Source organism: Leptodactylus fuscus, chromosome 11 (assembly GCF_031893055.1).
Source record: "Leptodactylus fuscus isolate aLepFus1 chromosome 11, aLepFus1.hap2, whole genome shotgun sequence".
Classification (NCBI taxonomy): Eukaryota; Metazoa; Chordata; class Amphibia; order Anura; family Leptodactylidae; genus Leptodactylus; species Leptodactylus fuscus.
In genome coordinates, this window is record NC_134275.1 from 14,092,137 (window position 1) to 14,119,929 (window position 27,793).

The 27,793-nt window shown below is 41.5% G+C and overlaps 1 protein-coding gene across 1 annotated transcript in view; it reads left to right on the top strand.

Annotated features, from left to right (window-relative positions):
- Window positions 1-27,793, top strand: part of TEX11 (testis expressed 11) — a 70,804-nt gene that overhangs the window by 18,260 nt on the left and 24,751 nt on the right. The window contains exons 5-14 of the mRNA XM_075259847.1: window positions 2,182-2,189; window positions 12,931-12,999; window positions 13,092-13,211; window positions 17,926-18,006; window positions 21,800-21,885; window positions 23,325-23,382; window positions 23,589-23,684; window positions 24,479-24,560; window positions 25,785-25,863; window positions 26,976-27,127. Coding sequence (XP_075115948.1) covers window positions 2,182-2,189; window positions 12,931-12,999; window positions 13,092-13,211; window positions 17,926-18,006; window positions 21,800-21,885; window positions 23,325-23,382; window positions 23,589-23,684; window positions 24,479-24,560; window positions 25,785-25,863; window positions 26,976-27,127 — 831 coding nt within the window. The remainder of the gene's footprint in view (window positions 1-2,181; window positions 2,190-12,930; window positions 13,000-13,091; window positions 13,212-17,925; window positions 18,007-21,799; window positions 21,886-23,324; window positions 23,383-23,588; window positions 23,685-24,478; window positions 24,561-25,784; window positions 25,864-26,975; window positions 27,128-27,793) is intronic.

The following is a 27,793-nucleotide window of genomic DNA, read 5'->3' on the forward strand; positions in this document are numbered from 1 at the left end:
TCAGAGAGGGGGGAACCTGATGGCCATACCGCCATACTCCTAGACATTGGGAGAGCCCCAAAAGGTTTAACCGCATCCCTTCATCCACAACACACAGGACAGCGACAAGGGTGACAAACGTGACATAAAAAAATACTGTATAGAGTGCCTGGTATGGCCAGCTCTATCTGCCGATTCTATAAATAGAACCCACACCTCTTTATCATTAGTGACCTCAATCCTCTGGGGTAAAATACACCAAATGAGTACTACTAGGAACCAACAACTTATACATCGCCACAGTAGCAGAGATGAGCTAGGGAGCCTAAAGACCACACAGTTCCTTTTAAATGTTGGGAGGATCCCACAAGGGTAACCACACCTCTTCACTATAAGTGATCATCGTGCCCTCCAACTCAGCCCAGAAAGCAAGTAGTTTTCAAAGGGCACAATAAACTTGTCAACCCTATATATAGATAACTTCATTGGGAGATCTATTCAATCTAAGGAGAGCTAAAGGCAATGTATCATGGGAAATTTGAAGGTGTAAGGCGTATGTGATGTTATAATGTCCCAAAAGTCTGTGCTGATCTCAGTTCCAGTCTAGAGAGAAGGGGGAGGAACCAGGGACATTTTAACTCATTGGTTTTCCAAGTGCAAAAGTTTCATAAGTGTGATCCCCCATCACCACCACTTAAACATTCCTGACCAACCCAAATTACAATGGTCCTCTCATAATATAATTCCTTCTTACTGACCCCCATACAATATAGGTAGCCATGGCCCTGCACTTATAAATAGTAATCCCACCTTATAAATAATAGTTCCTGTTCACAGGTAACTGCAACCTTATCAATAATATTTATAAGGCAGTCATAATTTATATGCAAGGACTATTATTTAAAAGGGGGATAATATTCCTTGCTTAGAAATCATAATCCCCCTTATAAATATTAATCCCTTGTTATAAATAATAACTCCTGCTTATAAATAAGGCTCCCTTATCAGTAACTGTCCCTCCTTATAAATAACAGTCTCCCTTATTCCTAATAGTTCTCCCTTGTAAATACGGTAGTTCCCTCCTATAAATAACTAATAGAAGGACCCGGCTTTACACGGGTGTATTTCATTTTTTGTTTGTGTAGTTGCCCCAGGTGAATTGCCACTGGTCTATTTTGTATGTTGTTTGCGTATAGTATAAATATGTTTCAATCCATTAGAGTTCAGTATGGCAGTCCAGTATAGGTAGTCTATTCATTGCTGTGTTGCTATGGAAGCCTGGTAAATGAAATGTAAACTTATATTGGCTTATACATGTCATACGACAGGTCATACATAGTTTAGTTGGCATGGAAACCTGGAGTAAAGTTGTGTGTATGTGACCTTGTGTAACGGTGTCATTCACAGTGCCCAGCCCCTTTAAAGATGACCTACAGCAGTGAAGAAAAATGCCTGGGTTTGTAATGGAAACCTGGAGTAAATTGCAGGAATTGCAAAAAATTTTATTTATGCCCTAAATATGTGATCATCTGTTCGGGGTCACCTCAGACCCCTGTACTATGTACTGCACAGAGCCAGAAGTAGAGGGATCCACTCCCTGCGGCTTTACTGCAGCTCTGTTAATAATTCACTTCAATGGGAGTTGAGCTGCAGTACCAGCGCCTTTCCACTATCGGCCTGTGTGCTTTCAAATGTCTGTCCCAGTCTGACCCTGGTGCTACGTATGGTTTGGCTTATAAATAGTGATGTAACTTACTAACCAGAATACACTAGTGTGAATAAGACCCTACTGTGAACCTTAAAGAAGCAGTGGTTATATTTGCACTAAAGACAGAGAGCGGGGGAAGCCCTGTGCTCAGCTGTGTGACAAAGGAGAGTCTCCGAGGCAGGTGGCGCTGCACGTTCACTGTAGAGCTGTCAGGCCCTGGAGCCATTTTCCTGGTTGCAGTAGTCTCGGCCTCATCCCCCCTTCCCGGCTCTGTAGATGTGTGTGTGTCTCAGTGTGTGTGTCAGGCTCCTCCCATCACTCCAACTGTGGCCTCCTTTATCCATATACGTCTTCTTTGGCCTGTGAGCGCCGCCACCACTGCCTTCCCTCTCATGATTTTCCACTATATACGGCACAGACCACATATATGATGGTTTGCATTATGAGCAGAGCATTTGTGATAAATGGAGGCTATTTGTATTCCCTATATAGAGGTATGGAGGTAACTCTGACACTAGTGGAGTGGGAGACATTAACAGGGGCACGTTATACAGTAAAAGGAGTTGTATGTGGATTATAATGTTGAGGTTTAGGGGAATATGTCTTGTAGTAAAGGATTGACATGATGCCATTGGGCCCTGATGTAACACTCAGGAGGGCCAGGGCTGATATCATGGGTAATATATCAGATGTGGCCGACTTGTAGAGACGCCCCGGGACCCCAAATGTGCACAAAGCCTCCTTTTTGATTTCCCCGACTACCCACCCCCACGTGGTACCTGACAATGACAACAGACAACCAGGTCTTGGGGGTAGTCGTTGCTCTTTTACTAGCAGGACAAGGTAATACAAATGTACAGATGATGGAGTAATTCTTCACATACAATACTGTGATCCCTGCAGGTAGTGTCCAGTTAAGAAGGTGATGGAGCTTGGAGCAGGAATACTTTGGGGCTTGATTAACTAGTAGTTGCTTGGGTAGTTAAACTTGTATATACTTGTAAAGATGGCCTGTATCCAGGGGGTCAGTCCTCAACAAACTGGGTACACGTATGTAGGAGAGGAAATAGGGGTGTTGACAGCGGGAGACCCTCAAATTCTGTCAGACTAGCTATGGGCTCCTTAAATATAGATTTGTCCCAAAGACTTACTTGCATAGAGATACGTGCGAAGGTCCCAGATGTATGGATAAGCAGGTCAGCATACTTTAGTACTTGCAGACTTGGAGCTTCAGAGGAAAACACTCTCTGAGGAGAATCTTGAGCACAGAGGAAAAGACATCTCTAGTTGAAGCGCCCTGATGCTTGGCTGCCATTTTCAACTCCACATGTGTAGATCTCTTCACACAAAGGAACACAAAGGGTTCCCATCCCCCTCTAGAGAGGGGTGTAACTCCTTCTCCTCCAGGCCAGTCAAGGGAGCTTGATTGGTCCTGAAGGTCACCTAATCATACTGGACACTCATTTACATTAGCAACATAAATTACAAAATGGCGCATTAATAGACCCCCAGGTGTGCTGGCTCTGGTGAAATAGAAATACTGTTAAATATATAGAAGGAATGGGGGAGATACCTCTTTACCATATATGCAAATGTCCATACCATCTCGGTCTGCAAGGACTATTAAAGGGAATGGGACGAGCAGGACCGGGACATTACACCTGATATTTAATAACTCTGTGTATGAATAGTTTTTGCACTGGAAAGAACATTTGCCTTTTTGCTTGTTCCAATGATCTTTAAAGGGCTCTATCTTTGGGAAAAGTCATTTTTAACTAATCACATACTTGCAGAGCCTTTATAAAGGATATTCCACACATACTTTTTGTATGTACATTGCCTCAGTGGTTATTGAATGAGCCCGTTTTTATACATATGCTAATTAGCCTCCAGCGTGCACCGGGAGTCTCATCGTGCACCCTCTGCTATTCTTTCCTATGTATGTGTACAGCACAGGCTGTTGCTGATGGCTCAGCTTCCTGCTTGCACTCACAGATAGGAAAGAATAACAGAGAGTTTGCTGCTGGGAAAGGCCAATTCTCTCTTGGCCTTTTCCAGCTTGTGATAAACATTGGCTTTGTCCTCATACAGTATCTGCACAGATTTCAAGTTTTTATCAACTTCTTAGTGATTCACCTGAACTCAGCAAATTCTGAGCATGAGAAGACGACATTTCCATCTCTGCTTTGTCCTTATTTTGCACCAGAACAGACAAGGTTTCATTATTTTCATACAATCCTGTGAGCGCCCTCTGCAGGCCACATATTCTAGCTTGGAGCTCCATTTCTCTTTGTTCCAGAACTCCAGCTCTGCTCCGCCATCCCTTCACTTCATTGTTTAGTTGAACTTGCTTTAGTTCTTGCAGGTTCTGCTCTGACTGCAACATCTGCACCAGATTCTAAATCATTCTCTCAGTTAGACATATTCTTCCTAAGCTGGGAAACTTTATTTTCTTTATCAGTTAATTCAGCCAAATGTTTTTCACACTTCATGTCAGGCCTCCAAGTATTCTCACTGACGTTGCAAAAAAACTCACTTTTCTCTTTCACGCTCATCTTTTAATGTTCCAATGACACTCTCTTTGGCACTGGAGTCTTGGACATGCTGCTCCTGCAGTTGCTTCTCCAGCACTTGCTTTTGCTCCACACTCCGTAGGACTTTATTAGATAAAGCACATTTCATTTCACCAAACTCCTTCTTAGGGCTCGTTCACATCTGCGCCCGATCTCCGTCTGTCGGGTTTCCGTCTTCTGCAGACAGAAGATGGAAACCCGACAGATTGCCCAGCCGTGAGCGCCAGGGAGCGTTTTGTGCTCTCCTCAGCTAAACCGTTTTTTTTAATTTACTGGACACAAAGTCCTGCGTGTCCGACTTTGTGTCCAGTTAAAAAAAAAAAAAAAAAAAGAGAACGGTTTCGCCGCGGAGACCAGAAGACACTCACGGCCGGACGCTTTCCAAACCCATTTAAATTAATGGGTTTGGAAATTGAATGCAGGTTTCTGTCTCCTGTCCAGTTTTGGGCAGAAAATGGAAACCTGCATAACGGAGGTCGGGGCGCAGATGTGAACCCGGCCTTAGTGATATAATCCAATCCAGGCAAACTTTCATGCACTCCAGTATGAGACATACAGTCAACAGGGGCATATTCACTCATAGAAAAGAGGTGCTTCAGAAGTCACTCTCATGCAACCCATTTTCTTTACTTGCACTCTGTAGGCTCAGTTCCAGGTTTTAAACATAAGCAATCCCAATAGAGATGAGTGACTACTACTCGAAACTCCCGTTTCGAATAGCATGCACCCATAGGAATGAATGGATGCAGCCGGCACACGGGGGGTTAAGCGGCCGGCCGCCAGCAAAGTCTGCATGCCAGCCGCTTCCATTCATCCTATGGGTGCGTGCAATTCGAAACGGCCATTTCGAATAGTACTCGCTCATCTCTAAATCCCAATACTAGATATCAAAAACATTGATACCAACAAAACCTATAACTCCAACCAAGTATCAATGTACAAATAATAACACAAAACCAACAATGAAATAAACAAATGATTTAATAGCATAATAAAAACGCACACATTAAAAAAGATTTTTTTAAAAAACCAACATACATCATAAGAAGGAGTGGAGGTCGCAATGGAGAAAGCTGAGTAATGAAACAGGTGATGCAGAGGCCAAGATACTGCCAGGTTCAATGTGGGACTATCTAGACCAGGGGTAGGGAACGTACGGCTCTCCAGCTGTTGCAAAACTACAACTCCCAGCATGCATACTGGCTCTGCTGTTTTGGGAACTCCCATGGAAGTGAATGGAGCATGCTGGGAGTTGTAGTTTCACAGCAGCTGGAGAGCCAAAGGTTCCCTACCCCTGATCTAGACCATATACTCCATAATTTTAACATAAGGGGCTGATATTGCCCATAGTATTATAAGAGCACAATGTCTCAAGATATTTTGAAATAGCCCAAATTACAATGCATTAGCAAATAAATACAGCATAGTGGTATACCGTATTTTTCGGACTATAAGACGCACTTTCCCCCCCCCATATCTGGGGTAAAAATGAGGATGCGTCTTATAGTCCGAATGTGGACCCGGCAATAGAATGGCGGATGCCGGGAAGTGAGTTTTAGACGTCGGCACAGGTGCCGGGACCTGCAGCAACAGGAGCGTGGCAATGCTGCAGGCCCCGGCACCTGTGCCGGCGTCTAAAACCCCCTTCCTGGCATCCGCCGTTCTATTGCCGGGATGCTGGGTCTGTAAGAATAATGGCGGCCGCTCTGCTGCAGAGCGGTCGCCATAGCAAGCGGGTTTCCACTATACGCGGAGGCCCAAAGCTAATGACCGCAATTAGAATGCATTCTAATTGCGGGCATTAAAATTTAACCCCCCCCCCCCTTCCCCCCCGGCCCCATACCTTTAAAGTTGCAGGCCGGCTCCTGCGCGGCGAGGTCGCAGGAGCCGACCTGTTCTGGTGACAGCCGGTAGCCTACTGAAGGCTCCCAGGCCTGTCACTGCTATATTACTATTGCGGTTAGTCTATGACCAGCCGTAATAGTAATGTAGAGAATCTCCCATAGACGGCAATACACTTCTATTGCCGTCTATGGGACTTGTAATCAAATGATTGCAGGTTCAAGCCACGTACGGGGACGGGGCAATAAAATAGTGAAGAAAAAAAAAAAGCTTTTAATAAAATAAATAAAACTTCTAAATCACCTCCTTTCCCTAGAATATATATAAAAGTAGAAAATTACTGTGAAACACATACATATTAGGAATCCCTCTGTCCGAAATTGCCCGGTCTACTGATATTTTTCAAACCGCCGTGTTTTTTTTTTTTCACCGTTTTGCCTCTGATTTAAATAAAAGGTGATCTAATCAATAGACATTCCCCAAAATGGTAGAACTAAAAAGTACATCTGGCCCCGCAAAAAAAAAAAAAAAATCGCTCTATGCATCCCCGTACAGCTGCAGGGTCACCTGTCAATGTGGCCTTGCAGCTGTTGCAAAACTACAACTCCCATATATTAAATATTTTACCATTTTTTTTGCTTCAAATTTTTTTCCCTATTTTCCTCCTCTAAAACCTAGGTGCGTCTTATAGTCCGAAAAATATGGTACATATATACATCTGCTTAGCACAAAACAGCCAGATCTAAGGCATGGTAATAAACACATAAGTAGCTCACCTACTGCATCCTCCACTCTGAGCCCCGACGTACGTTTCGCCCCTGCTACGTCAGGTTTTGTTCCAGGTTTTGTGTCTCTTCCTTGAGACTGCTGCACTAACACACTCATGCGCATCTTTTCTGCTTTCTTACAAGCTGAAGTTTTCTTGTTCTTGCCTGTGGTTAATAACAAGAGTACACAATATTCACCAGAAACCTTAGCGTCAACCAGCAGCCACTTTTTACTATCTTCTGTAGTCACTTGTATTCCCCCATCAGTTAATTTATGTGGCACTACAATAACCAGCATTCTCTTCTATCTTCCACTGAAATCACAGACATGGCACCATAACCTTTCCATGTGGACAGCGCCATATTCAGATAGACGGCTTGCAATATCCAGTTTCTACACACATTGCTGACTTTCTTACCATCAGCGAGCACTTTACAGACTTGTGTGTCACAGTAAACACAAAGCCCATTCCCTGGATTCCTCTTCCAGTTTTACTTTCACCAGTTTTGCACACAATTTGCTATGTTGTAGTTACACTCACCCCTCCTGGGTTTCTGACTTAAATCTCTTTTCAGCTGTAGGCCGCAATACACATTTAGCGATACTGCAGTTTACCAAACACTTGCCTTCCAGGACTTGCATGAATCTCTTTTTGCCTGCATCCGAAGCACCATATGTGACAATTGGGGGTAGTTTAGCATTGAAGGTAGCAGCTTCCTGGACTTAACAGAGGTGTTTGTGGCACTGGTGCCAAATAAACAGCAAATCAGGTAACTGCAATACAAAAGAAGTGGCTTTATTCAGCTTGTAAATGAGAACAGGAACAAACATAATAAAACAGCCTAGCCCACACACAGGGCAAGACCTCACTTCTTGAACCCTGACTAATCTACTGAGGGCAAAAAACTTTACTGAGGTTTCTTCTGAGCAGTCTGGCTCACACTGAGCTTTACAAAGTCCCTTTTGGATTTCAGTCCTTCTGGGGAAGGCCACCTGTCTGTCTCCAACTGGTCCACAGCCCACCTGTTCCTTCAGGTCACCAGCAGCTCTCTCCAGGTATAGGTGTGGTCAGGGTCCTTTTCAACCCTGTTTTGGGCCTCTCTTCACATGACCTAAATATATTACTGAAAAACTATAAAATATGGGTAAAAAAAGATATTATATTAGAAAGTTGGAGGGGATGGCATGGGGGATACAGACAGGAATTATCAATTTATCCTGGATAACCCCTTTAAGTAAGCAAAAGGGTCATTCAGGACTCTAGGAAAGTTGGGTGTCAGAAGCCATTTCATTCCCCTCAGTGATGGGGAGATGTGTTCATACTAACCTGCAGATCTTCTCCAGAACTAGATGGGACCCGGCGTGTAGCTGTGCACCCCAACAGATATGGTGGAAACACAAGGTCTAAGTGTGATTGTTTAAAAAAAAAAAAAAAATCAGTCGTAGCGGTGGTCTGGGCTGGTTCTGACCCCAAGTCATCTGTGCTATGGGGCTGAAGTTACTATAGTCAGCCGGCCGCTATAGCAGAGGTATCTATCTATGAAAACTGGAGAGGAGGGGGTGAGCAGAGTGACCTAGGGGTCAGGGGCCGACTCCAATCACAAGACCCGGATACAAACCAGCCCAGGACTCCAAGGTCCAGTTTAAACAAGTGCACAGAGGAAGGAAATTAAAGTCTTTGGACTATCCCTTTAAGTCAACTCAGAGCTGAACCGCAGGGAAAACAGGGCAAGATGGGTGGTGAGGAATGAAAGGGCCCCAGGAGATTAGAAGAAGCAGATCACTGCTGTGTGCATGGGCAGATTGGGAACTTATTGTGGCCCCCATGTTATAGGTGAGTTACATTGTCAGAATGCCATGAACGTTTGTAAGACTATGGGACAGGAAAAAACACAAAACAGACACCGAGCAATCTTATAGCGTAGTAGAATGTACTTTCGAGTGAGATGTCGAGACAAAATTATGACAGATGATCAAATGGTCTCTCACCTGCTGTGGTTGTGATCCATGTTCACAACCACATTAGAAGTTTGGTATACAGAAACAGGTGGAGGGAGCCGCTTGTCCTGCCAAAGCTCACAGTTCCCGCTGCGTGTCTGTATACTGTCCAAGTCTGTAAGAGTAGAGAAGGAGTCTCAGTCCTAGAAAATATCTGTTATGTTCCAGTGTCAAGCCGTCACCTTATACCCTCTAGAAAATCTGGATGACAAACTGTAACATCATTTAACCCTTCACACTGTCCACCCAGCTTTTCTAGACTACTGAATCAAATGCCTTCTTTGCCATGCATCATTGCATCTCTTATTTTGCCATTCAGGACTCTAGAAAAGCTAGGTGGAGCCCTTCTTAGAGTAGTAATTGAATGGTAAAAGGGTCTCGTTCAGGGGTGGGCAATTAATTTTCCCATGGGGCCGCATAAGAAATTGAAACTATGCTAGAGGGCCGCCCCATGGCAAATTTGGCTCCACCCACTTCTATGTTGACTCCGCCCATTCCAAATAATCTTTCCATGTGCCCCCACAAAGTATAATCCTCCTACAGTCACGCATACATTATATGTCCCCACATTACAATGTTCCCTTCCAACTGCCCCACAGTATTAAGTCCCTCTCCTGGTGCCCCAGTGTAAACTGGGGGAAACTAGAGGGGGCATGAAACTGGGGCAGCTGGAGGAGGACATTAAACAGTGGGAGTAGTTGGAGGGGGGCAATAAATTAATGACAGCTGGAGCGGGACATGAAACTGGGGGCAACTAGATGGGGACATTAAAATCGGGCAGCTGGAAGCAGACATTTAACCGTAGGGGTAGCTAGAGGGTGATATTAAACTGGGGGCAACTAGAGGCAGACCGGTCCCCCTCCAGCTACCTCCACAGTTTAATGTCCCCCCAGTTTAAGTGCCCCCTTCATCTACCCCCAGTTTCATGTACCCCCCTCCATTTCTCCCTCAGTTTCATATCCCCCCCCCCCACACTCCACCCGGCATCTCCACATTTCCCTCTCAGTACCTTAGGACACATACCACATGTCTCCATCTTCTTGCACTGTCCTGCCGGCACTAAGACACGCCTTCCTAGTCATGCCTCCCTAAACAAGCTATGTGGGCTGGTCTGAATCAGTCAGAGGGCCGGATATGGCCCGCGGGCCGTGCTTTTCCCAGGTCTGGTCTAGTTATACAGTGATAAGAAAGGTTTACCTTTGTTTATAAATGTAGAATTGCCATTCAGGGAAATAGAAAAGCTGCATGAAAACGAATATGGGTGCAGATAAATTAGAAAGTTGGAGAAGGGGCATGGTAGACAGCCAGGAATTATCAATTTAATCTGGACACCCCCTTTAAATTAGCAGAATGGCCATTTAGGACTCTATGAAAGTTGGGTGTCAGCTCCAACAGAGGTTTTCAACCAGCTTTTGTAAGCACTGAGTAGCAAAAAAATCTTATTATCCAGTGGGAGTGGATGTATTGATGTAAAGCAATGTATATTTGTCATTCAGGACTCTAGGAAAGCTGGGTGAGCTGTGACTGACACCATATTGATTGCCAAGAAGCTTCCAGAGTCAAGAATCAAAATTGTGCCTATATATGAAGTGATAAGACACATATTGAGTATATGACTAGATAGATTTGCCGTTCAGGCAGGATGCTAGAAAAGTTGGGTGAAATTACATGTGGAGAGCTTAATAGAACACGCCCATGTCATTCAGGATTCTTGGAAAGTTGGATGATAATTATAATAGGGTAAATCCCTACAATAGTGTTCCTATATATTATGGCTACCTAGCAGAGGCGCTATTGCATTGGTGTTCCTGATAAGAATGCACTAGTGGTGGACAGCAGTACTGCAAGTGAACAAGGGTACTGAGTATTACAATTAGATTCGGTTAAGTTGTCTTCAAAATAAAGGTATAAACTAGGGATAATCGGTTGATGGATCGCCAGCTTTATCATAATGAATGGCGCAAAGCTGCAATACCAGGTACCGGCCATGGTGTGGTGCTAGTTTTTTACAGTATGCGGCCTCTTTGATCATCAATCCCCTTTAACCACTTCAGTATTGTGTATTTTCTCTGTTTCAGGACCGGATAAACGTTGTTTTTTTTTTGCAGGTGCGGTTTTGAGGGCTATAACATTTTTTCCTTTGGGTTATTCAAATAACTTTTGCATCCTTTTTATTAGACCCCAAATTACTAATTAATTAAAATAAACAATTGTACAACTTTTATTTTCATCACTTAGTGATCATTTTAAATATTTTTTGTTGATACTGAATATATTCTTTTTATTTATATTATTTAATCATTTAAGTTTGCTAAAGTCTTATTTTAATAATTTTTTTTCCATTAGGTATGTTTTTCTCGTACCATTCTTCTCCTGTCCCTGCATGTATACGCTATATACGATATATAGAGAACTCTCTTTTTATATACTAGTACATTGTCTGCTTAGTAACTCTATTATTCAGCATACAATGTCCTGGCGTATAGAGATCTCTATATACAATACATTATATAGGAAAGCACAGCACTATATAGAGATCTCTCTATAATTCATGGACGATCTCCGGGAACCTCCTCAATAACATTCATGGCCCTGAGATGACAACATTGCTCGGTGAATACTAGGGACCCGGCAGTCGAGTGTTTGGGGTTTGTATTTTGTTTTTTACCGGGGACCTAAAGACCAGGCGACTCCCGGGAATACTGGATGAGCTGACATGTCTGGCAGCCTAAACCTCCTTGCAGGGTTACAGTTGCCTGGACAATATAGTCTATGGATGGTCCAGAAGTGGTTACAGATCTATAGGTGCTCAGACTAATCCGACAGAAAAGACATGTCCCATAAAGTAATCCCTGCGATCAGCGATTTCTGCTACTGGCACCAGCTGGTGATCAGGAGGTCGGCCATCCAGGGGCAGACTGTGTATTACAGAGCATGTGGAGGGTAGAAGACCATGCTCCTGGTCCTGATCTGGGCGTCCTCATGACATGGACCGCCTACCTGACAGCCATTTTGAATAAATTTATTTCTCATCCAATCAAAAGTGTTTAATTTGCATAATTTCCCAGAATGCATTGCTGCAACTCTCCCTGAGTTGAATGAATTGTGTAAAGAATAAATCAAATCAAGGAAAATTACTTGTAATCTAGAATATTGCTGTGATCTGGTGGGGTGGGCGGAGCCTCAGCTGCTGGGGGATATTCTGGTCCTGTCCTTTCAGTACACGGCTGAGGAATCGCTGGGATGGCGTTTCATGGTGTACATTTTTAACATTTAAAAAAAAAAATTGCTTTTGTCATTTATAGAATGACTGGTGGTTTTCTTTCTCCCCCTTTGTTTTCCGTCCTTGTGGTGTATTGTCTCTCTTCAGTTTTGTGTCTTGTTGGTCCTGCCCTTGGGGCTGTGTTGCGCCTGTGGAAGCGCCTTCTGTGTTGTTTGGTGTTGTATGCTCATGGTGCATGTTTATCTTATTTGGCCCACTTCAAACGATGTGTGGTTGTACCCGTGCTATTAGACCTGCCCATGGTTGGTCCTCATTTTGCATTCTTGCTATACCGTGTGGTTTTGTCTGTTTGTTCCTTTTATTTTTTTGTAAAATTTTCAATAAAATACAGTTTACACATAAAGAATGACTGGTGCTACTGCTCAGCACTGACCTCCATACACACAGGCAGCAGCTTCAACCCTCTAGCAGTAGGCAGACCTGAAACTCCACCATAATAAGTGGGACTCCAACTCAACCTTGTGGAGGAGGCCATGGGCTGTGCACAGTGTCTTTACACCATTTTTCTCTCCCCTCTTCTCATTTTCATGGTGTTTCACCCTTATTTACAAACTTAAATAAAACTTTTAATGCTAAAAAAAAATACAGCTCAACATGCAACAGACCTACATTGATGGAAAAAAATGCAGAATAGGTTTGTGTAGTTATAACTTGATTGCATTGCCTATGACATATATGTGTTTAGCACTAAGAAGATAACCTCAAAGAATTTTCCTTTTTACACATTTGGTTAAAATATTAACAGTCAGCTTTACATCATAACACAGATGGCCATAAAGACTGGAAAAGGATGGATAGATGCTGGGAATCCTGACATTTCCTCTGAATTTCTTGGAATTGCATTAAGTGTAAGTGAAATTTTTCTAGATGCTAGTTGCTTCCTATAAAGCAAGAACTGTGACTCACAGCTTGATATGTCTGCTTATCATATTTCTGCTAGAGTCTGGAAAAATTATATGCCTTGCTGACTCAAAGAAGTACCGAAGAGACAGATATAAACATGCACAAGGCCCACGTGGAACGGGATATTTTTAAAGTGTTAACATATCAAGCCAGAGCTGTAAGTGAAGATGACATGAGGCACCAGTGGCGTAACTAGGAATGGTGGGGCCCCGTGGCGAACTTTTGACATGCCCCCCCCCCCCCCCCCGACCGACACCGACGTTGAAGACCTCGAGCAACCCCCTCCTCTACATTCCTGCGCACTGTATTATGTCCCTTAGTGGCCCCTGCACACAGTATTATGTCCCTCAGTGGCCCCTGCACACAGTATTATGTCCCTCATTGGCCCCTACACACATTATGTCCCTTAGTGGCCCCTGCACACAGTATTATGTCCCTCAGTGGCCCCTGCACACAGTATTATGTTCCTCAGTGGCCCCTGCACACAGTATTATAACCCATAGTGGCCCCTGCACACAGTATTATGTCCCATAGTGGCCCCTGCACACAGTATTATGTCCCACTGTGGACACCCATAAACAATTATTATACTCTGGGGTCTTTTCAGACCCCAGAGTATAATACTCGGAGACCCAGGGGAATAAAAACATAAAAAAAAAACACTGTTACCTGTCCCCCGGCTCTGCTGCATTCCTCCGCTGTCGGCATTTTTCAATGACATCGGACCTCACATGACCCGGGACGCAGGCAACTAGGCCGAAGCCTGCCCGGAGCCTGGAGAGGTAAGTAACACAGTTTTTTATGTTTCTTACGTCTCCCGGGCCTCCGATCATTATACTCGGGGATCTGCAAAGACCCCCGAGTATAATGATAGTCTTTGTGGGGCCCAGCCAGGATCAGTAAGTAAATAGGGCGCGGCGTTAGCGGCTGTCACCGGGCTCCCTAATGTCCCGGGCTCTGTGGTAGCTGCCTCCGGAGTAGTTATGCCACTGTGAGGCTTGCAGTATCTATACCGTATACAGATATACATTATATTTATGTATAGATCCGCCTCAGAATCGGCTGCAAATTTCCCCATGGGCCTTAAGAAGAAATCAACAACCTTAAACAATTTTATTTTGGGGAGGAGGAAGATGACAAATGAGAACTGCTTAAAAATGACTAAAGATGAACTCTTTGTCTTACAGTAAAGACAGTGTGGATTAATTTTTGAGCAGCATTCATATGATATTCAATTAGTTTCAATGTAACTACAAAATAATTAATAGTCTGAAAAAGTTTCCCCCCCCAGATTGGGATGTCACTAACCCTTCAACCTTTTATTACAGATATTATTAAAATTAAGATAATTTTCATAAATACGGAATACCTACTTTATGATGTATAAACCAACTTAGACCCAGAAGTCAATAGAGCGCCAGTCACACAAGTGCACTAATGTCCATTCATATGGAGGCCTCAGGGTAAGTTCACACAAAGTTTTTTGGTCAGGATTTTGAGACTGTATCCGCCTCAAAATCCTGACCAAAAAGACGGCTCCCATTGAAATCAATGGGAGCTGGTCAGTTCTTTTTTTCTGGGAGCTGGTTTGTTCCGATTCCTGGAAAAAGAAGCGATATGCTCATTCTTCAGGCTGATTCGCCTGACGATTCTCCCTCCTCCTGACTAGGCCCATTCATTGGGCCTAATCCGAAGAGGAGTGCGCAACTGGATGCCAGTGCAGTGCACCAGCATTCAGTCGCGGCTACCCGTATTTTGGACCAGAACCTGAGGCAGCCTCTGCCTTAGGTTCTGGTGCAAAAAACCCCGTGTGTACTTACCCTTAGGGGGACTCACTGGAGAACCCAGCCTGTCCTGTGGATAGGGGATAAGTGTCCATAGTGGTACAACCCCTTTTCATACTGCAAAGAGACCTCTTGGGTTGAATGATTATCTTTTTTTTCCCTTAGTTTTTAGGGTTTGTGTTACTTTAACCCCCCCCTCCCCCCCAAAAAAAAATAAATAAATCAGATTTCATTAAATAATTTAACAGTAGATACAGTTTCTCAGGACTTTAACTCTGACCAAAATAATCTATACTATCTACATGAAATTGGGTGTGGTATACCCAAATACTGTAGTTTTTGGGGCTGTTTTAAATCCAAACTATTAGGCTCCGTTCCCATGGAGTAACGCGCCGCGCATTCAGACCCGTATACACGTGTCAGAGTGTGAGCGCTCAAAACAGATCCCATTCACTTCAATGTGTGCCGGCTTACGGGCGCTACACATTGAAATCAATGGAAGGCTTTTTAACCCATAGATTTCAATGTGTAGCGCGCGTGAGCCGACACCCATCGAAGTCAATGGGATCTGTTATGAAGCGCCTCGCTCTGACACGTATATACATGTCTGAATACGTGGCGTGTTACTCCATGGCTGAGGCCCCACGTTACGGAAACTCAGCTTTTTTTTGTTGCAGATTTTTCAGCGGTTTTTTGAGTCAAAGTCAAGAGTGGATTGAACAGTAGGGAAAATTGCAATGGTTTCCAATATATTTCACATTCCTTTTATAGCCATTCATGGCTTTGGCTCAAAAAACTGCAGCAAAATCTGCATCAAAAAAAGCTAAAAGCTGCATTTCCGCAACGTGGGGCCTCAGCCTTAACGATTTTAACCTCTAAGGTGATATCTAATGTATACCCTAACAGGAGTACATACATTTTACATGCACGTGTACACATAAGACATGACAATTAAAAAAAAAAAAAAAAAAGTTCCTTAATAGATCTAGAAAATATACAATTAAAGAAAATCCTTTTTTTTTTTTTTTTTCAAAATGATTTTTATTGCATAAAAATTCATGACACATACAATAAACTTGTGAACTATGGTAAAAGTAAAAATATAAAAACACCATCGAAATTGCTTTTCATATGCATTTTCCCTCACAATAAAAATGATATAGCTTAAGCTTTAACTTTTGTATCCCAAAATAATCGGCACAATTTATCCTGCAAAAGAACAAGGCCCTAAACAACTATCCTATTAATATTATAAATGTGAAAGTTTGTGAGTTTGTGGGTTTGTGTGTTTGGATGTTTGCATGTTCGGATGTTTGTTCCTCAATCACGCAAAAACCGCTCGACCGATTTGGCTGAAATTTTCCACAAACATAGTTAATACACCCGATTAAACAATAGGCTACTTTTCGTCACAATAGCGCACATACGTTTTTCCCAGGACCCCCACAAACCCCAAACTCACATCACTATCTCTGCAATCTTACACACTTTGGACCATAGCAAGCCACAAAATTCATATTGCCCTCTACAGCCTCACCCCTAACCCCACACAATCACATATACATATACTTTACCACTTTGCCCCTCACCTTAACGATACTCCAGGAGGTTCTCTTTAACGCTCCGGAGCAGCCATGTTTGCCGACCCCCACCGCTCTGACAATCCCTGACACCGCCCACCCATGTCAATACCCCTAGGGGGTCTAATAAATGCAAAAAAAAAAGTTTAAAAAAAGTAAAAACAAATATAAAAAAAAAATAAAAAGGATTAAAAATTCAAATCACCCCCCCTTTCCCTAGAACACATATAAAATTAGTTACAAACTGTGAAACCCATACATGTTAGGTATCCCCGTGTCCGAAATCGCCCGCTCTACAAAGCTATACAAATATTTTTCCTGTTCGGTAAACGCCGTAGCGGGAAAAATGGTCACAAGTGCCAAACTGCCGTTTTTTCACTGTTTTAATTCTGATAAAAATTTGAAAAAAAAGTGATCAAAGCAATAACATTTCCCGAAAATGGTAGAACTACAAAGTACACCCGGTCTCGCAAAAAAAGACGCCCTATACATCTCCGTACACACACGTATAAAAAAGTTACGGCTGTCGGAATATGGCGACTTTTCAAAAAAAAAATTTTTTAACACAGTTTTGGATTTTTTTTAAGGGGTCAAAATGTAAATAAAACCGTATAAATTTGGTATCCCCGGAATCATAACGAAACACAGAATACAGGGGAAATGTCATTTTGGTTGCACAGTGAACGCCGTAAAACCAAAGCCCGTAAGAAAGTCGCAGAAATGCATTTTTTCTTCAAATCCACCCCATTCTGAATTTTTCCCCTGCTTCCCAGTACATTATATAGAATAAATAATGGTGGCCTCATGAAGAAAAATTTGTCCCAGGAAAAATTAAGACCTCATATGGTCTGGGAGCTGAGAAATAAAAAAAAGTTATGGGGTGTAGAAGGAGGGGAGTCAAAAACGAAAATCAAAAAATGCCATCGGCGGGAAAGGGTTAACTTCAAATACCTCTGGCCCAAAGTCACTATGTAAAGTTTCTCACAACACCGTATATATAGCAGCTCTAATACAAATTACATCCAACACAAAAGTCTGACGTATTCTCTGAATTACAAAAACAAGATACACAGTTACATTTTATATCCCATACCTTATACACAGTACGAAAACCTTACCCGCGCCTGTATATACCCACTGCTACAATCACTGCAGACGAAGTCGCGGGTACCAGCTAGTGTAGACATACGAATCTGTGAGCCAATAATTTAAAAAAAATCCTGTTGATTTTGTAAATTCCAAAGAAATAAATGGAGAGAACCTCGGCTGTTTAAGACAATTGTCTATTCACATCAACCTTGGGACAGAAGTCTCTGATCCTTGTTCTCAAGAAGCAATCTGTAAGACATTTATAGTATATGCCATAAATATCTGAGATGTCTTTTCTGTAATGTGTCTGTATGGCTTGAGCAATGGAAAGCCTTGAAGCTGGAGAGTAGAGAATAAAGTAAATTAGAAGTGCAGTATATTTTCTAATAAAACCTTTATTCTGCATGTATTTTCACAGGCAGTGTCTCAGAAAAATTTTGAATTGGCTTCACATTTGATTGACAGATGCAAAGATATGTTAGAGAGACAACCAAATGAGGTGAGATGTCACTTCTTATATGTGGTACGTAAAAAAATTATTAAATTATCAATGTTTGACAATCACATATTTACTACAAAAAAAGAGTCTAGGGTGCATTCACACTGAGTATATGCTGACTGATTCTGAATGTTAAAACACGTTCAGAATCAGCGCGTACAAAGCAGATCCCATTCATTTCAATGGGAACCGGCATATGGCTGCTTTTTTCCCTATTGGTTTCAATGTGATACGCGCGTATTCTCCACATGTCTGCAAACCAGCTGTCATTTTAAATATTGTGTCAGCAAAAGTGGGGAGACCCAGCTACATCCTAACCCTGATGTCATCATTTAGTGTTCACCCCAGATACTGTCTTCAAAGACTGGACACATTGTTATTGTTGCACAGGATTTTTTTTGCTGCATGACCTGTAGAGTTTAGTGTAAAATAACAGCTGGCTCTCCGCATCACTTTCCACGTCAACCTTCAATACTTCACAGATCCAGCACTTAGCGTTCGGAAACTAAGTGCCAATTAACTGCATCACTTCCACGGGATGTCTTTGAACATTTCTACTTACATCTCCAAATATGCAAATCTTTTTCACTATGGAATATGCTTTGCTACAGCAGTGATCTCCCTCAATTATTTTGTACTGGCGAAAACATCTATGAAGCTGATCTTATGAAGAGTTTGGTTTTTAGACCTTGTGCATACGAGGCTCTGAGCTGCAGAGAGCCATAATATGACACATATAGAAGTCTGTGGGACCATAATATACCTTCAAATGTCTCCCATTGTCACACAGAAATCATGCCGTTTGTTTTTGGTTATTATGGATACTATGGAAATAGTCTTGGTAATCCTGTGCCATCGGAGACATAACTTGAAGCTCCAGGGCCCCTTTGCAAATTCTGTAATGGGCGCCTTATCTAACCTGTGCCATTTAGAATAGTGGTACATTTTTTGATGTGGCAGAAGACACCCTCAGAGTCCCCACTGACACACTTGCAAGTTTTGTTGATGCTATATTTGAAGGAAGGTTGTATCTACGAACCTGCTGTGATTCCTCACTGTGTCTCCAGCCTTAAAGGGGTATTCCCATGACGCTTGTTCACTAACCTGCAGGCTGTTGTGCTCTATTCACTTCCTGCTTTTCTCGGCACATTGGTGGGCGGGGTTTCACTTGCACAGGATTGGTTGTAAATGAATTACCACAATGTGAAGCTGATGTAGCAGAACTGGATTTGAGTCAGCTTTCATTACATACGGAGGTAACGGACTCCCTATCTCAGCCCTTATCAGCCAAATTCAATTAAACCGACTGATAAGAGCTCAGAAATCCCAGAGCTCTCACCTCGCCTATCTGAGAAGCTCAGCTGCTTATCAGACACAAACAGCTCAGAGCTGCTCCCAGCTCCTGCCTCCCCCCCGAGAGCAGGCAGCTACATCACTTGACAAATGAGCAGATAATCCCAAGGGCCATAGAAACGGAGTGTAAACAATGAAGTGAATAAATTAAGATAGCAGCCAAACAAAGCAGTTTTGATAAAGCAATGCTTTTAGGAAAAGTCTTCAATCCACATAAACTAGCAGTATAGATAGGATCCTTGTGATGGGACAAGCCCTTTAAGTTAGCCATCCATGTTACAAAATGTTCTGCTGAAATGTTATAACAAATATGAATATATATATAGGACTTCCTAACAATAGGCTGTTCCTTAGTAGGTTTAGAATACTCCTTTAACACTTAACATTGCAAAGGGTATTTACACATGTTTATATTCTGTTATGGCAGTATGTGAAACGGTGGTATTGTAACTAGACTGAACCATTTAGCCTGAAAATGAGCAGATGGTACAACCCTCAAATTAGGTTTATTTATTTGGAAGGAGGAGATTAGGCAGTTCTTCCTTGCTTCTGCATATAAGGTAGAAAAAAAACTTTCTATAACCACATTTGGCACCTCAAATGGTCCTGCGTAGGAATCAGTGGTGTCAAAATCCCATGGAAGAAGTGGGACCCTTCGTGTCAGAACGCAAGCTGCTACTCAACCCTGTCCAATAAAGACAGTGGTAATGCAATACGGGAATAAAAAAAAAATATATGTAAAAAAAAACAGGTTGTGAATGTCCCAAGCATAGCTCATTCACACCTTGTTTTTTTACACATTTTTTTTATTTTCTTCTCTTAAGGAGAGAACGTGGATGTTGAAGTACCCTAAGTAGACTGACAGTCAACTATATGTGGAGACGTGTCAGTACTGCTGTCAAGCAATAGATCTCATACCTACGATTAAGTCTGTGATCCTCAGGCCAGGTTGGACAGCAATTTTGGAACCTGAACCCCGCAGCCCCGCAGGTGTTTTGGGTGTATTTGTGGAAGACTTAGGGTCCATTCACACGGAGGAAAATGGTGAGGAATTTGGTGTGGAATTTCAGCGCTGAAAAAAAAAGTCTCCCATTGACTTCAATGAGTTCCCATTTCCACACCAAATTCCTCACCATTTTCCTCCGTATGAATGGACCCTCAGAGAACGCTTTTTGTGGCAAAAGAGACATTGAGTGATCATAGAGAGAACCATCACCCACCCTCAGCTCCAGTTACGGTAAGTGTTTACCAAAATTCTTCCTCCATTTTATGGAAGATTTGTTGGTTGCAGTTACCTGTCTTATTTGCAGTAAACTGTGAGTTTTTGAGCTATTCAGCATTGTCTTCTGAGTGCTCCGTCCTGCACTACCATCAAGCCAACCACCATCAGGCTCCAGGGAAGACCCCTGGGATATACCAAAACCAAACCTGATTAACTACTTCCTCCACTGAGATGCTACATGTATGAAGACATAATAAAAACATATTAGGTAAATTAGGTAAATACAAATTCAAGTAAATAACAGTACACAACAGATTCTACTGTTTTATTATTTAGGGCTCGTTCACACGTGAACAAAGGGGCGGATTTTGACAGCGGATTTCGCTTCAAAATCCGCCCCTTTACAATGGTGGTCTATGCAGACCGCCGGGCTTCTTTTTTCTGCTAGCGGCGGGCTGCTGCTAGCGGAGAAAAGAAGCGACATGTCCTATCATCAGGCGGAAACCGCGGCGCACTGGACCGCGGCTTCTGCCTAGAGGCAGCACCCTCCTATGTCGGCTCATTCATTTGAGCCGACATAGGAGGGGAAAGCCGCGACCGCGATAGTTGCGCAGGCGGGTTTTGACCAGAGAGAGACGTGGCTCGCCGCGTCTCTCTCTGTGTCAAAACCCGCGCGGACCCCACAACGTGTGAACTAGCCCTACGTCATTCAAGAAAAATAAAGCTGAAATGGAAAAGCCAGAAAAGCGCTAGAAAACAAATTATGCTTATATTCAGACATTGCAGTTGATAAACGTCATTTGGAAATCAAACATAGTTTTACGGTGATCTGCTGTGGGTTTTCAATGAACTTATTGGAATGGCGATTTTTTTTTATTTTTTTTTTAAGCAAAGTGTTTCTTGTGTGTGTGTTTTTAAATGCATTTAGTAACCACAAAGCCTGAGTTATGGTGTGATTCTTAGACTACATTCACATGACAGTGAAAACTTGCATTAATTTCACTGTCAGCCGATGGGGCTGTTCACATGACTGTTATTTTGACATGGACGGACTGTGAAAACAGGTACCCCTCAAGTGTAAGACAGTTCTGAAAAATGTATATTTTTCATGGTGATTTTGCACCACTTTCATGTGCATCTAGCCTTGAACACTCCTGTACTTGTATTTTAATGGTTAATCGTACTAGAATTATAATAGAAATACATTTATGTTTGCAGACTGCATATCTGTCTATTCTATGCTACAATTTTGGAATAGAGACTTATGAGAAGAAGATTTATGACCAAAGCTCCTTTTGGTTAAGGTACTAGTGCATTCATTATCTAATGTCTAGTGTTATTTATAATTGTATAAAACTTCTTGTCTTGGCATGCAGAGTATATGTTATGTAAGATTGACTTAAATTCTTTGTGCTAAAAATACCAATTCTATGATCAGAAGTAACTACAGTGAAATAAGAGAGATGTGTGATACAGTATTCAATTCTGATCTAATTTTATCTGATCGGCCATTTTCCTTCCTCTTCCTCATTTCCTTGAGACTGGCTATAAGGTTGTATCTATATGCCACATATTTGTTTCAGAAATGTTTTCTTTTTTTTTTTCACCTGTAATTTTGATTATGTTTTTCAATTATGGCTCGGTTCACATCTGCGCTTGGGCCATTCCATTCCCCTCTCCGTATGACAAAATGCAGAGAGGAAAGCGCTATAAGCATCACTGTTCTCTCAGCATTTCTCATTGCGGATGTTGGTGAATAGAGTCACATTATGAAACCTAGTGTGCCGTGACCACGTCTTTTACTCACAAAAATGGAGAGCAATGTTTGACTTGTGGTTTTTAGAGTTTATTGTGTTATGCTTGTAATGGAGGAGATGACTTTCTATAGTTCACCTCAGGCAGCCGGAGGTTCACCTATAATCAAGCAAGGGAGACCATAGAGAAAAATTCAGAATGGGATATTGTAAAATTTATAGGTTTCTCTTATATCGTATGAAAGAGACCACTTTGCTGTACGGAAGATTTTATTCCATTCCCATTGTAATCACTTCTCATCCTGTAGACTGGTGTCTAAATAATATATTGTCATTATATAGAGAGATGCCATCATACATAGTGCTGAGATTCTATCTCTCTCTCTAGCTACACACTTGGATTTATAAGCTCAGAGACTTCCCACAGTATAATGCTCCACAGTGGCCCAACAAAGTGTAATGAGCCCCCCCTACTCATAGTATTACAGAGTCATAAATGGGGTCAGTGATTCGGCCTTGGGTCAAGTGGGGTGTGCTGGTGTAATAACATCAGATGAAGGCCAGAAGAGTCCCGAAGCTGGGTAGCGTCAAAAGCCCAGGAGAGGTTAGTATAAGTGTTATTTTTACCCATCTCCCCTGGACAGGCTTCTATTGGAAAGGGCCCAGGCGGCTTCTATGTCCATCATAAAATGCTGGGCTCCATTCCACAAGATGTACAATGGAGACAGTGATGAGGGAACCAAGCTTTCCCCGACTGCTATCATGGGGCTGCTGGGCCCCAGCTATTTCCAGTGGGCTGCGGGCCTTATACCCCTCTGGGTGCATCGTGGTCTCACACCTGTAACCGCAATCATTATTCCACTAAGTAAATGCATTTGCAGCTTTTAGAATTTTCACCTTCATTTACACTGAAGACACAGCTGATGTGCAATCTTTACAATGTGTCACAAACACAATAAAATCTATTGTATATTGTTTCATCTATTCAGCCAAAGTTACGAAATTGGAAAGACAAATAAGCAGTACAGCCCTGGACATGAAATGCAGGTGAGCTTACAATATTTCCAGTTCACAATATTTAAGGGAGGTTGGACATATTTTAGGAAAGGGTTATCTGGTTTCAGGAAATAGCACATTAAAGTTATGCAATAGAAAGTTTATGGTGGAATTTATCATTCCCTCTTTGTGCAAGGAACAGGTTCTCTACCATATTTTGTGTATAAAAGGTCTGATATAATTTTATTTTTCTGCAGGCCAAAATTCTTCGACTGCTGGCCACAGTGTATATGAAGTGGGACTGCAAAATGTACATCGACAAAGCGCTTAATACCGTCCAATTAGCTAATGAGGTAAAATGTTTTTTTAAAATTTATTTCAATATATTATTTGTAATCAACTCCCTTACAAGAATGGATTTCCTTTTGTTGAGTGATACAGTAACTACCCAAAGGCAATTCATATTCTACTGTATACTCAACAACAAAACATGGTGTTGTCTATACTGCATTTCTGCATTGTGTGGCCTTTATAATTCTGTATACAGTCGTGAAAGTTGTGACGATACCATCACTGATTATTGTAGGGGTGGTGATCCTAGAGACACAGAGATTAATCCTGGCAGTCTTAATTCATTCCCCTACAAGCGCTAGATGCATCAGAATGACTAGGAGTCCCTTAATAATTCTTTTGTATGTTGTGAACTTAAATCTATGCCAGTTTTTGGTATAATTTGCAGCAGTTGTCTGTTGTGGGTTATAGTAAATCTGATGGACTGGTGTATATGACTGCTCAAGTCAAACTAGATTCCCACCTCCCTCCACTTACTGTCTTAAAAAGTGGAGAGCAGGGCGCAGAAGATGAGATGTACCATCGTGCGTCAAGAAGGCGCCAAGTTCAGGCACAGATTTGGCCACTTTCTTGCCGCAGCTCAGTTTACTAAAATCTGGACCTGTGTCTGCAACATATTCTTGACTAGATCATGGACACACCACTACCATTATTCTGCAGTGCATCATGATCGCATTACCTCAACCACTATTTGTGGCCTATTCTGACTAAACCATTGAAGTTGTCTGTAGGTTACGATAATATATTGACTTTTTTTTAATGTAATTATATCATGTTTTTAAAATTTATTTTACAGGAAAGCTCGCATCCTGCTGGTCTTTTTCTGAAAATGAAAATTCTTCTACATTGCTCTTTGCCTGATGAGGTTATTAATATGGGTGAGAGGATTTATAAAATCTATCGATCCATCTATCTATCTATCTATGTATTTCATCTAGACATTACTAATGTCGCCGATGACTTTCACTTATTGAAATGACTGATTCAATAACCCCTTCCCGACATCCGCTATACTATTACAGCAGATGCCTCAGGAGCTGAGCGGCCATCATAGCCTCTGGGTCTCTGCTGTAATCTACAGCAAAGACCCGTCATTAAGGTCCTTGGTGCCTCGGTCAAAGTCATTAGATATCCTTGTGTCCGAAAACGGCCAGTCTACAAACTTCTAAAAATATACAGTGAATATTGGAAAAAAACAAAAGAGCTGAACTGATATTTTTTTTGCTGTTTTGCCTCTGATAAAAATTTTAATAAAAAGTGATCAAAGCAAAAGACCAAATAGCATAACTCCTCTCCAAAATAGTATAACTAAAATTATATCTGGCCCCACAAAAAAAAAAAACACACCTTATGCATCCTTGTTCATGGAAATATAAAAAAAAAGTTACGGGTGTCAAAATATGGCGACTGCAAGAAAAGTTGTTTTGGGATGTTTTTTTTGCAAAATGTTTTTTTTTTTTTTTTTAAGGAGTTGAAGTGTAAATAAAACTATATAAATCCTCAAATAAAGGTGACATGTCATCACAGTGAAAGCCACAAAAAGGAAAAATGTAAGAATAGCACACAAGACCAGAAACACGAAAAAATATGGCGAAGTACTCAAAATAGATAGAAATGGATTAAAAAAATCTAAATTTTAGTAACGAGTAAATATAAAAGAGGACACATACAAGTAGACCGAAAAAGTCCCTAGACAGAGGCGTGGACACAAAGTAAATATTCACATGGGACACTTTAAGAGCAAAAATGAACATGATAAGGGTAATGGCGCGTTTCGGCACCGTGCCTTCTCTAAATGCACTTCGTTTCCAGTCTATCCCATTATAAGTGGTTTTTCCACCTTCCCAGTAAGTTGTACAGAATATTATGTTATATTGTATGTTACGTCATAATGTTAGTATCATGAAGAACAATTTGCCCAGCAAACATGGAACATATGGCTCTGTAAACAAAAAATAACAAAGTTATAGGGTTTAGTAGTCTGGTAGTCAAACCGAAAATTTAAAAAAAAAATGGCACCAGCGAGAAGGGGTTAACGGGTCAGCAAAGCCCAAACGAGGTGTAAATAAGGAATTATTCTGTATTTTATTTTTTCTCTACAGCAGCCATCGATATGTTGCACCATGAATTGCCATTGGATATTTACCTGAACACAGTTAAACTATTTATGGAAAAAAATAGGTAAGATGAGCTTGTGGCCAACTAGTATCCCGTCCTCTCACTATACAGCTCAATTTCATTTTGGAATTATGATGTAAACCACTTATCATATATTTTCTTGAGATTACACATGAATTTCCAAATGAAATAGCTGATTTTTGATTTTCCAAAACACTGTCACTACGCCTCAGATTCGCAATCATTGCACCATTAGTGTGGCAATGTAACATCATTTGCTCTAGTGCAGGAGTCATGGCGTGATACAGCGACACCAAGTGTCATAAAAGTTTAGGTTAAAAAGCTGTGTAGTCTTTGCCTCAAAGAAAAATACCCATCTTCAGAATAATAAGAGGGCGCTCACACGACCAGTAGTGCAGTGTCCGTCGTTAGCTTTCATTGAGAAATATAAAGAAGAAGAAAAAAACTGGGCACTCACCATCAAGAGGATATAATAAGGGCCCCTTCGCACGGAGGTTACGCTGGCTGATTTTGACCGTGTAAACGTTCCGAATCAGCAGCGTTTAAAACAGGTCCCATTGCTTTCTATGGGAGCCGGCATACGTGCGCTCCCCATAGAAATGAATGGGCTGCTTTTTCCTAACACTCTTAAGATCTAAGAGATTGGCAGGGTTCCAACACCCAGGACACTTGCTGATCAGCTGTCTTAAGGGACCAGAGCACTTTTGAAAGTGCTGTGACCTCTTCACATTACACAGTATGTGTTTTACAGTGACCGTGCAAAGTAATTTCAGACTCTAAAAACATCACATGACTGCTATAAGAAAAAGGTAGCTTGTGATGCAAATGGTGAAGGGGCCCCCACGCAGTATAATATGCTCCCCAAAGGCTCCCACATAGTATATTGTTCCACCATGGCTCCACACAGTATAACATGCTGCATATTATATTTTATTTATTTTACAAATTTAACTCACAGCAAGTTCTTTTAAGCTTTATATTGTAAATTTCCTTTTGTTATATTGTTGATAAATTTTAATAAAGCTTGATTAAATATAACTTGCGGCAAGGCCTCTAAAATATAAAGTATTTACATAGTTCACATATATATTACCCAGTGAATAGACATGCAAACCGTCATTTACAAATCTATTTTCAATAATACTCTTTTACAGGGATTGTGTTGGATTTGATTTCCTCAAAATGATCTGTAACCAATTTGAACAATCTCCTGATATTGGGAAGGTTTTAATTCTGGAAATTGAGTTTTTGCTAAAGCAGGGAAAAGAATTTCTTGCCCAACAAAAAGTGGAAGATTTAATCAAAGGTATGGATAAGAAGTGCAAAGAAGAAGTATGGATTAGGAGTTGCCGTGGTTTGTCATGTGTTTTATATGTATTTTATAAAGGGAAGTTTCCAGGTCCATGTGCTGGAGCAAAAAACAAAACAAAACATGGCAACCATGACAAAAAATGTGACAAAAACATCATGTAAAAAAAAGTGTCACATTTTTATTCTATTTACTGAAGCAGGGGTGAGGTTGAGAGAAAGAATTGGATTTTTGGGGTATCTTAAAAGAGTATCCATAGGTCCCAGACTTGGCAGCTAACATTAGGGGTTGGATTCCACTCCTTTATTAGCATCTCCATATGGAAGAAATGTGAATTCTCCTGGAATCAGACTGCAGGAGAATATTTGTGAAGGAGATTATAGTACAGGCAGCGACCAGTATAAAACTGAGTAAACATCATCATAGTTTCTTGATCTTATGTAGAAAAATAGATAACAACAAAGGGATAGGGTTTGTTATCAATGACTAGTGAACATATATATCATTTAAGTAACCTTAGACCTGAATTTTAAAGGAACCAGTGACTCCAACAATGGATGAAGATATCAGGCTAATATCACATTGACCACAAACAACGCTGCTTGAAAAGGGTTTTGATAGGCCTGAAACATCTCACATCAGCCAGATAAGTCTGTCAATAGA